Source organism: Oncorhynchus masou, chromosome 6 (genome assembly GCF_036934945.1).
Source record: "Oncorhynchus masou masou isolate Uvic2021 chromosome 6, UVic_Omas_1.1, whole genome shotgun sequence".
In the NCBI taxonomy this organism is placed as follows: domain Eukaryota; kingdom Metazoa; phylum Chordata; class Actinopteri; order Salmoniformes; family Salmonidae; genus Oncorhynchus; species Oncorhynchus masou.
The window spans coordinates 2,332,249-2,343,816 of NC_088217.1; the positions used below are offsets into that span (position 1 = coordinate 2,332,249).

At 48.7% G+C, this 11,568-nt stretch overlaps 2 protein-coding genes across 3 annotated transcripts in view; both read right to left on the minus strand.

The window, feature by feature from the left end:
- LOC135541266 (constitutive coactivator of PPAR-gamma-like protein 1 homolog) overlaps positions 1-3,129 on the minus strand; it is a 76,480-nt gene extending 73,351 nt beyond the window's left edge. For both annotated transcript variants that reach the window (XM_064967377.1, XM_064967376.1), the window contains exon 1: positions 2,324-3,129. In XM_064967377.1, the coding sequence (XP_064823449.1) occupies positions 2,324-2,797 (474 nt within the window). In that variant the 5' untranslated portion in view covers positions 2,798-3,129. The remainder of the gene's footprint in view (positions 1-2,323) is intronic.
- Positions 3,130-4,007: 878 nt separating this feature from the next.
- Positions 4,008-11,568, minus strand: part of cass4 (Cas scaffold protein family member 4) — a 48,571-nt gene continuing 41,010 nt past the window's right edge. Inside the window, 5 exon segments of the mRNA XM_064967383.1 lie at positions 4,008-5,605; positions 7,285-7,729; positions 9,762-10,167; positions 10,170-10,776; positions 11,366-11,488. Coding sequence (XP_064823455.1) covers positions 4,952-5,605; positions 7,285-7,729; positions 9,762-10,167; positions 10,170-10,776; positions 11,366-11,488 — 2,235 coding nt within the window. The 3' untranslated portion in view covers positions 4,008-4,951.

The window sequence follows — 11,568 nt, forward strand, 5'->3', positions numbered from 1 at the left end:
CTGAGAGGCAGGGAGGGAGGTACGCTGAGAGGCAGGGAGGGAGGGAAGCTGAGAGGCAGGGAGGGAGGTACGCTGAGAGGCAGGGAGGGAGGTACGCTGAGAGGCAGGGAGGGAGGTACGCTGAGAGGCAGGGGAGGGAGGTACGCTGAGAGGCAGGGAGGGAGGGAAGCTGAGAGGCAGGGAGGGAGGTACGCTGAGAGGCAGGGAGGGAGGTACGCTGAGAGGCAGGGAGGGAGGTACGCTGAGAGGCAGGGGAGGGAGGGAAGCTGAGAGGCAGGGGAGGGAGGGAAGCTGAGAGGCAGGGGAGGGAGGGAAGCTGAGAGGGAGGGAGGGAGGTAAACTGAGAGGCAGGGGAGGGAGGGAAGCTGAGAGGGAGGTAAGCTGAGAGGCAGGGAGGGAGGGAAGCTGAGAGGCAGGGAAGCTGAGAGGCAGGGAGGGAGGGAAGCTGAGAGGCAGGGGAGGGAGGGAAGCTGAGAGGCAGGGGAGGGAGGGAAGCTGAGAGGGAGGGAGGGAGGTAAACTGAGAGGCAGGGGAGGGAGGGAAGCTGAGAGGCAGGGGAGGGAGGGAAGCTGAGAGGCAGGGGAGGGAGGTAAACTGAGAGGCAGGGAGGGAGGGAAGCTGAGAGGTAGGGAAGCTGAGAGGCAGGGAGGGAGGGAAGCTGAGAGGCAGGGGAGGGAGGGAAGCTGAGAGGCAGGGGAGGGAGGGAAGCTGAGAGGGAGGGAGGGAGGTAAACTGAGAGGCAGGGGAGGGAGGGAAGCTGAGAGGGAGGTAAGCTGAGAGGCAGGGAGGGAGGGAAGCTGAGAGGCAGGGAAGCTGAGAGGCAGGGAGGGAGGGAAGCTGAGAGGCAGGGGAGGGAGGGAAGCTGAGAGGCAGGGGAGGGAGGGAAGCTGAGAGGGAGGGAGGGAGGTAAACTGAGAGGCAGGGGAGGGAGGGAAACTGAGAGGCAGGGGAGGGAGGGAAGCTGAGAGGCAGGGGGAGGGAGGGAAGCTGAGAGGCAGGGGAGGGAGGTAAACTGAGAGGCAGGGAGGGAGGGAAGCTGAGAGGTAGGGAAGCTGAGAGGCAGGGAGGGAGGGAAGCTGAGAGGCAGGGGAGGGAGGGAAGCTGAGAGGTAGGGGAGGGAGGGAAGCTGAGAGGGAGGGAGGTAAACTGAGAGGCATGGGAGGGAGGGAAGCTGAGAGGGAGGTAAGCTGAGAGGCAGGGAGGGAGGGAAGCTGAGAGGCAGGGAAGCTGAGAGGCAGGGAGAGAGGGAAGCTGAGAAGAAGGTAGGGTGAGAGGAAGGGCCCTAGGGTTGGCCCAGCAGGACTGTAGGCTGGGAATAGATTCTGGAGCCCTCCCAGCAGAACGAATGGTGTCATCCCAGGGAAGGACAGCCAATCGCAGGGCCAGCCTCTAAGCGACAGCCAATAGCCACTTAGGGCTGGTTCCAGACAGCCTACAGTCAAACACTGAACAGGATACCAGTGAAACTTTGTTATGGACTGTCTCACCTAATACATACAATGTATTGTCTGGATGGACTGTCTCACCTAACACATACAATTTATTGTCTAGATGAACTGTCTCACCTAACACATACAATTTATTGTCGAGATGGCATGTTTTGTCTACGATTTAGGGGGGGGTGTGATAGTTGGTTTCTGGATGAGACATTGCACAAAACTATAGTATATTTGTTGGGTTGGTTGGAGTACAACACGTGAATGTCATAGTGAGTTCCTGTGCTTTCATTCCACTTAAAGTTACACTGACTGACCAGGAGACAATACACACACTTCTCTGTACAGCCCTCCTTGTCTAAGAACTAAATATGTAGACTGCAACAAAAACACATGTATATCGTATCTAGTTGTTCTACTGATTGGATACCTACTTGAGTGTCTACTGCGTTTTTTTTGTTTTTTTTATTAATGTGATATTAATTCATGCAGTTTTAATTAGGTCAAGTCATGTGCACAATATCGATCACACTTTGCCTGAACTTTGGATAAATCCACAGATTGCAATGTTAAACATTGTTTTTCCTGTGTCGACTAAATTTATAGGAAGGCCCGGCCTTATCCAAGTTGTCACTTGATTAGGCTACTCGGTTAGCGCTTGCCTGATCAACACGGCTAACTATTAGTAGCCTGTACGCAATCCATCACAATTATCCAAGTAATGAAAAGGTTCACTAGATCTAGACAAGTCTAAGTATGTGCTAGTTATTGACAGCCCGCTAGATAACAACCATAACACTAGCTTGTTATATAGCGAGCTAAAAACTAGCCAGCCAGATGTTATATATATGGAGGAAAAGCCCCGAGAGGCCGGCTGGCTAACTTACCCCAATGTGGAACCTGAGTAGGGCCAGCCGGATGCAATGGACCATGCACACTGGGGGAAGGAACCAGACCTTCGGCGGAGGAGTCCCCTTATTCTGGATATGGCTGACAATCTGCTGCGCTGTCTGTCTCTCGTTCACCTGTCGTTTGACCCATTCGTGAAGACGGCCTTTCTCCATGGCGCCATTGAAACAAACCAGTAGCTCAATGTTACCGTTGAAACAGGCCTTGGCGAGGGCAGCCAGGTAGCCAAGCATGTGGTTCCACTGCCCGCCGCTGACCCAGTCGGTGTAGAAACCCCCGTAGAGTCGGTGGAGGCAGTTCTCCGCGTCAACCAGCAGTCGTAGCGGGCTCTGTGGTGGTCTCTGCCTGCCTCCTCCGACCAGACTGCCCCGGGCTAGCTTCTGGAGCTCCACGGGTACCACGGCAGTAGGGCAGTGCTTTTCTATGTATTCTTGGAAACCTTGCACACCCATGATGACTGTCTTTAAAAATTAAATAAAAAGAGCGATTGCAACCAAAAAAACTGTTTAAAAACCGAGTAAAATAGCTCAGTAAAACTGGAGAAAAGCGAGGAGGGGTTCCAAGTTGCTTGCTAGCTTCTCTCCCCGTAACAGTGCAAACCAATTGTATGTCTAGTGCAGTTGTTGCAATGGTTGAATCCCCCCCAAAAAATAAACGAAATCGGGTTGCTACTGATGCATGAACTGTTTTTGGTGATGTATTTTTTGGTTCATGGTTAGCCGCCACCATGTGCCTTCTCACAGAGCCATATCTGTGGATGTGTGTCAGTCTGTGGCGGAGGAAGAAGCACAGTGACGCAACGACACGTACCGCCGTGCCCCGGACAGAGGAGGAGTCCGTGGCTATGAATGACAGACAACCTGTTGTTTCTAGCCATTCAAATGAAAGCAGGGGGTGGGGGATGATTTTCATGCCAAATCCTTTAAATATGGGATATATGACAACTGCACACAGAGCCAACATGTTGAGAAATAGGTTCTGTAGAGGATGTATTGTGCCCCAACTCACGAAGGATACAGTGTTCTGGTCTATTCATGTCAACCAGGTATGGGGCGGACAGGCGGGCAGGCGGGCAGACAGGCAATCTCTCTCCAAAAACTGTTTATTTTTAATGGACCCAGTACCACCAGAGGGCGATATAGAGCTGATGTGTTGTCTGTCTGTTGCTGTGTTTGGACTGTGTTGTCTGCATCAATCAATCAATCAATCAATCAAATGTATTTATAAAGCCCTTTTTACATCAGCCAATGTCACAAAGTGCGATACAGAATATTGTCTGTTTATGTGTTTTGACTTGCCTGTCTGCATATTGTTAATGTGCGTTTTACCATGTAGCTATGATACAACATGGTCAAAACAGGACAGTAAACACAGTTGCCTTTCTGATCCTTAATATACCTAATGTAACTTTAGACCGTCCCCTCGCCCATACCCGGGCGCAAACCAGGGACCCTCTGCACACATCATCAACAGTCACCCACGAAGCGTCGTTACCCGCGGCCCTTACAGAGCAAGGGGAACAACTACTTCAAGGTCTCAGAGCTAGTGAAGTCACCGATTGAAACGCTATTTAGCGCGCACCACCGCTAACTAAGCTAGCCGTTTCACATCCATTACACTCACATTCAGAACAAGGACAGTAAAATGGTGAAACCAAAACTATTGAAGAAAAAATAAATGTTTTTAATTATTCATTTTTTTTTATCTCATTAAGCTGTGAACTTGATTTTATTCTTTCCAACTATTTAATCCTTTTAATCATATTTTAAAATTAGGAATGTACTCAATTGTATTTTGAGAAGGCTATGTACATACAGTAGTAGAAGGCTATAGGTTAACTGGGTTCGTATAAAAACAGTGAAACAGAATACAGTCAAAATATTCTACTACAGTATTCAGGCCATTGATATCGAAGTCAGCTATACAAGTAATAACATATCCCTATCGTATACATGTCACATACGATCACATACAATGTCTTGGTAAATACATTTTAGATTTGGCTTCATAAAATTCCATCTTAAATGTGCAATTCGTTTTTTATTAGTCCGCAGGTCCTCTGGGAACATTTTAGTTGGCACAATGGTTGCAGTCTCCCTTAAAGGCGCTGCGTGGTCAATCCGATGTCTGCTTTGGCCCGTGATCCGTTTAGGATGATACGGTCTCTGCAGTAGTCAGGGCATTCATACTCCTTGCGCTTCGCGGAGCAGTTGAGCAGAGCTGTTGTCAAGTTGTGTTTATACAGGATGTACTACCGTCAACCTATCATGTCAATGCGGTGCTATACGGAGCCCTCCACATTGTTAAAAAAAATGGTGGTGTATGGCGCTCAATTTGGCCTCTGCTTCCCGAGGCTCCGCAATTGCATCACACCATCCATACTGCGCCTCCGACCACATTCACGGATCAAGCATAAATTGGCTTTTAGAGCTCCAATGACTAGGAAAATACAGACCAAACATGTGAGCTGTGGAGCACCTGCTGCGTGCTGATGAACGGTGCCAATTCAACGTTATGGCGACGTTCTGTGGTCAGAGGGGATAGGACAGCTTTTCACTGTTCGTCGGCACTGTCTGTTGCGTCCTTAAGATAAACGTCTGTCTCTCTCAGAGGTCCAGAGAGATCCTAAAGTGCTGTGCTCTCTGAGCCAGCTCCTTGGCAAAGTCCTGGGCCTCCTGCAGAGCCTGTCTTTCAGGGTAATGCAGAGCTGCCTTCTTGGTGGCTACAGCCAGCTGTTTTAACAGGGCACACATGTGGTTGCACCTACACAGCAGAACCTGGTTCTGGCTCTGGCTGGGCCCCAACCCTGACTCTGACACTGACCCGGGCTCCCTTCTCTGGGCCTCTCCTTTCTGGGCCTCTCGATACAGCGTGTCCACCAGTCGCTGGCCTACCATGATGATCAGCTTGCTGTGGGAGATGAACTTCTCCGGGGTCTGGCTGTCCAGGCTGGTTATGAACAGACAAATTGCCTTCTGCAGCGCCCCGAAGTATAGCCGGCAATGTTCTGACTGGGTGGAGTGTCTCTTAGGGCTGTCTACCTGGGAGTTAAAGGACTTCCCAGGGCTAGGGACATCAGAGACCTGGGGCTCAGACTGAGAGGCCATCCTAGCAGACAGGGAGACCTGGGGCTCAGAGGTCCTCCTGGAGACGTCACCAGAGTCAGAGATGAAGGGCTTCCTCAGGGACAGGGATTCTGAAGATCTCCTAGGGCCGTCCACACAGATCTGGGGCTCAGACACGCAACGCTTCTGGTCCTCCTGGGTGGGAGAGGAAGAAAGGAGGGAGGTAGAGGAGGAACAAGGGGAAGAGGGAGGGAATGTGAGAGTGCAGGGAAGGAGTAAGGGAAGGAGAGGTGTGGTTGGGAGGGACGAGGGAGGTGGAGTAGGAAGGGAAGAAGAGAAGAGGAGGGAGAGGAGGGAGGGAAGGAAGGAGAGAAGAGGAGGGAGGGAAGGAGAGAAGAGGAGGGAGGGAAGGAGAGGAGGGAGGGAAGGAGAGAAGAGGAGGGAGGGAAGGAATGAGAGAAGAGGAAAGAGAGGAGGGAAGTAAAGGGAGAGGAGATAAAGAGAGATGGTTAGTTAGACAGACAGACATCCTGTTCCCTCAGGGGACACTCACCAGTAGAGGAAGAGAAGAAAAGCTGAATCTTCCCAGAATGCCTGTAATTACAAGGTACGCTGCTAATATCTACACCACTAACACCTAGCTCCTACTGAGAAGCGGCTGGAGCTGCTGTGTGTTTGAGAGTCTACAGTATTTGAGGCTTTGCTTTGAGTTTCAGTACTTGACTATAAGAAATGCATTCCTCTGAGTAGCTGGAAAGTCTCACCTTAGGCTTGATGGAAGTGATTTTGGTTTTCCTGTTTTCCACAGACTTTAATTTGTTGTTTTTCAAACTCTTTCTTCATTTCAAAAAGAGATCATTGCTTTACTTTCAATGTAATAAATCAGGCTTAATGATACAGCATTATGAATGGGTATTAAGTCTATATAAATGTAATGACCCTGTAAATGCTGTTTTACAGTGGTCCACTTATATTGTACTACAGACATGCATTAGACCAATTATAACCCAGCCTTAAGCCTGTGTAGAGAAAGATTTATTTTTACTTTTCAAAATCAGGATTAAAATACAAAACTATGAATGTGCATCATATCAAGCTTGGCAAATCTACAGCTATATAGTGGTGCAGATAACCAATGACTAACCTGTAGCTGGGTATATAATGGTCCAATGACTAACCTGTAGCTGGGTATATAATGGTCCAATGACTAACCTGTAGCTGGGTATATAATGGTCCAATGACTAACCTGTAGCTGGGTATATAATGGTCCAATGACTAACCTGTAGCTGGGTATATAATGGTCCAATGACTAACCTGTAGCTGGGTATATAATGGTCCAATGACTAACCTGTAGCTGGGTATATAATGGTCCAATGACTAACCTGTAGCTGGGTATATAATGGTCCAATGACTAACCTGTAGCTGGGTATATAATGGTCCAATGACTAACCTGTAGCTGGGTATATAATGGTCCAATGGCTAACCTGTAGCTGGGTATATAATGGTGCAGATAACCAATGACTAACCTGTAGCTGGGTGCAGATATGGTGCAGATAACCAATGACTAACCTGTAGCTGGGTATATAATGGTCCAATGACTAACCTGTAGCTGGGTATATAATGGTCCAATGACTAACCTGTAGCTGGGTATATAATGGTCCAATGACTAACCTGTAGCTGGGTATATAATGGTGCAGATAACCAATGACTAACCTGTAGCTGGGTGCAGATATGGTGCCGATAACCAATGACTAACCTGTAGCTGGGTGCAGATATGGTGCCGATAACCAATGACTAACCTGTAGCTGGGTGCAGATATGGTGCCGATAACCAATGACTAACCTGTAGCTGGGTGCAGATAACCAATGACTAACCTGTAGCTGGACATTGTCATGATGATCTGTTCCTGAGTCTTCTCTCTGCTCTGTTCTCTTCTTCATAAACTGACTGGTAGAGGTACTGGTATTATTGGTGGTACTGGTACTGGGCCGGAACAGCAGCTTGGCGTTGGCATTGACAATGGATACCATTCTCTTGACATCTTCAGGGATGGTCCTGGTTACCCTGACGAGGCTGTCTAGCTGGTCTGGGGTGTGGTTCTGGGTGGGATCCTGGGCCAGCAAAGGGAGGGGCCAGCCGGCGACGCCCAGGGAGCTGACGGCCTGCTGCAAGATGAGGCCGGAGTCCTCCAACACTGAGAGCTGGCGCTGGAGACGCGCCTGCAGGTTGGAGTCGGTCAGGCGCCGGGCGTTACCTTTCACATCCAGGGCAAAGGTCAGAAAGGAGGTCACCGACGCCGCCACACCCTCTGCTGCAGACCTGGTGGTGGTAGTTGGGAAGAATTAGTAGTAACGCTTGTTTTGGATATGATATAGGCGGTGTCAGAGAAAAGCCCATACAATTGTCAGAGACTCTAGTCACCCAAGTCATAGACTATTTTCTGTGCTACCGCACGGTAAGCGGTATCGAAGCTCCAAGTTTAGGGCCAAAAAGCTCCTAAACAGCTTCTACCTCCAAGCCATAATACTGCTGAACAATTAATCAAATGGCCACCAGACTATTTACATTGAACCCCCCCCCCGTTTGTTTTTTACACTGCTGCACTCGCTGTTTTATTATCTATGCATAGTCACTTCACCCCTATCTACCTGTACAAGTGACCTCAACTAACCTGTACCCCCGCATACTGACTTGGTACCGGTGCCCCCTGTATATAGCCTCGTTATTGTTAATTTATTATGTTACTTTTTATTTTTTATTTTTTCCTTAAGTTTATTTGGTAAATATTTTCTTAACTCTTTCTTGAACTGCACTGTTGGTTAAGGGCTTGTATGTAAGCATTTCGCTGTAAGGTCTACACTTGTTGTATTCGGCCCATGTGACTAATAAAGTTTGGTTTAATTTGATAGTGGTAGTCCCAAATAGATGGCTTGTGGATGTTCAACTAACTGTTCACTTTCACACAGCACGTTTCAGACAGTTCAGTAGAGGAACCTGGATTACCACAGTGAACACAAAGTGTACAGAAAGTGGTTCCTTAATTAAGTCACTGTGACAGTGCCTTGCGAAAGTATTCGGCCCCCTTGAACTTTGCGACCTTTTGCCACATTTCAGGCTTCAAACATAAAGATATAAAACTTTATTTTTTTGTGAAGAATCAACAACAAGTGTGACACAATCATGAAGTGGAACGACATTTATTTTCCAAGCTTTAAACATCCCAAGGAGCACTGTGCAAGCGATAATATTGAAATGGAAGGAGTATCAGACCACTGCAAATCTACCAAGACCTGGCCGTCCCTCTAAACTTTCAGCTCATACAAGGAGAAGACTGATCAGAGATACAGCCAAGAGGCCCATGATCACTCTGGATGAACTGCAGAGATCTACAGCTGAGGTGGGAGACTCTGTCCATAGGACAACAATCAGTCGTATGTTGCACAAATCTGGCCTTTATGGAAGAGTGGCAAGAAGAAAGCCATTTCTTAAAGATATCCATAAAAAGTGTCGTTTAAAGTTTGCCACAAGCCACCTGGGAGACACACCAAACATGTGGAAGAAGGTGCTCTGGTCAGCTCATCACCCTGAACACACCATTCCCACTGTCAAACATGGTGGTGGTAGCATTATGGTTTGGGCCTGCTTTTCTTCAGCAGGGACAGGGAAGATGGTTAAAATTGATGGGAAGATGGATGGAACCAAATACAGGACCATTCTGGAAGAAAACCTGATGGAGTCTGCAAAAGACCTGAGACTGGGACGGAGATTTGTCTTCCAACAAGACAATGATCCAAAACATAAAGCAAAATCTACAATGTAATGGTTCAAAAATAAACATATCCAGGTGTTAGAATGGCCAAGTCAAAGTCCAGACCTGAATCCAATCGAGAATCTGTGGAAAGAACTGAAAACTGCTGTTCACAAATGCTCTCCATCCAACCTCACTGAGCTCGAGCTGTTTTGCAAGGAGGAATGGGAAAAAATTTCAGTCTCTCGATGTGCAAAACTGATAGAGACATACCCCAAGCAACTTACAGCTGTAATCGCAGCAAAAGGTGGCGCTACAAAGTATTAACTTAAGGGGGCTGAATAATTTTGCACGCCCAATTTTTCCGTTTTTGATTTGTTAAATAAGTTTGAAATATCCAATAAATGTCGTTCCACTTCATGATTGTGTCCCACTTGTTGTTGATTCTTCACAAAAACATACAGTTTTATATCTTTATGTTTGAAGCCTGAAATGTGGCAAAAGGTCGCAAAGTTCAAGGGGGCCGAATACTTTCGCAAGGCACTGTATGTTCACTGGTCAGAATATTCAAAATAATCATTACTGATCTCAATCTCCACAAACCTGATCTCCGTGAGGTGCTTTTCCAGGTGATCCCTGCTCCTCCAGCTAGAGGAGACAAATTCCATGAGTCGCGGCACCTCCCTGCACACCTCCTGCTGTAGGATGAGCAGCCTGCGACACGCCTCCTCCTGGCTCAGACACACCTCCCGCTGCGGCTCCGGGGAGGAAGAGGAGCACAGCGCCAGGGAGTCGCAGGAGGAGGAGGTGGAGGACGTGGAGGCTGTGCTGATCCTCTGTTTGTCTGATGTTGACGTTGTCGTTCTACCGCTCTCTTCATCCTCTTCCTGTAACAGAGTGTCTCCCCTACCAGGCCTGGCTCCCAGAGCCCCAGCCACTAGCCCCAGACGGCCCCTCTGCAGCCTGCCCTGGGGGTTGGGGTGGTTGTAGGTAGGACCAGAGTCCCCCGACACTCCAACGGGACATGGTGTCCTCTGTGGGGGACGAAAACTGAGAGCTGCTCCCGAGGGGGGACAGCGTACACACAGTGCTCCTTGTCAATCTGCATCTGCCCTGGGGGTCTGTCGTAGAGAGGAGGCCTGGGGAGGACCCTGGGGGGGTTGGGGGGGTCCTTGGACCCCTGGGGAGGGGATCTAGGTTTGGGGATGTCATAGAAGGACTGAGCAGAGCAGTTACGGTCTGTCGGAGTGTCGTGGAGCTGCCTGTCAAAGCTCAGGGCCTTGGAGGGCAGGGTGGTGTCGTACCCAGGCTGGCCACCAAATGGCAGGTGTGTGTAATATCCAGGTTGGCCACCAGATGGCAGAATGGTGTAGTACCCAGGCTCACCACCAGGTTTCTCAGGAGAGCTGGGTACATCATAGATCCAGTCTGACTTGCGGGGGTTTGGAAGGGTGCTGTAACTGCTAGGCTGTCTCTGGGGGCTGGGTGAGGTATTGTAGCCTCCGGCCACTAGCCTCTGCTGGATGACTGAGGCCGGAGGGATGGAGGGGGGGACGGAGGAGGGGATAGGGATGTCATAGCTGGGGTCTGGGACCACCGTGGGAGGAACAGCATACACCTGGTGAGGGGGGGGGGACAGTAAGTGAAAGGTGAGTATAGATCACGATGTTACAGTGTGTAACCCTGTACAGTAACTAGAACACTAAAGAGAAAAAGCCCGAGATGACATCATAAAAGAGACCAGGAAGTACACGTGTCACTCAGGTCCATTTATTGGGAGTTGATTTGTCTCCCAGTGCAGATGTTCATGGGTTGCATGTTTCTTTAAGGTTCTCTTGATGAAGGTTGTCTTGACGAAAGTTCTCTTGACGAAGGTTCTCTTGATGCCCGAATGAACATTGCATTGCCAATAGGTGCTAATGAATATTTAATCAAAAGTGCATTACAGTGGCTTGAAAACTCAATGACATTTCAAATGAACACAAATGATTGGTAAGAAAACCTTTTGTGATCATTGAGATGCCGCTAGATTGACTTTAGATGCAGTAAGATTGTAGCCTCGTAATTACCAGTCTGATTACTGTAGCGAAACAGAATGGAAGCTTACGAGATCAGTCTGATAATTACGAGGCTAGTGAGATTGAGGGGACAACATCGTTTTTTTTTTAGCTAACTAACATTAGCATTGCTAGCTATTTTTAACATACATAGTCCAGGCTGGGACTGGGGCTGCAGCGCCTCCTACTGCTCCGGGTGTCAAACTGTCTCTCCAGGTCAGAGGTTTCCATCAACGACGCCTTCTGGGTCAAATGTCGCGGTGTTGTGGATGCCTGTCAATCATTCACACAGTGGTCTGTTAGAAACCACATCTTAATGTCTTCATACAGATACAGGTACATCATCTGTTGGT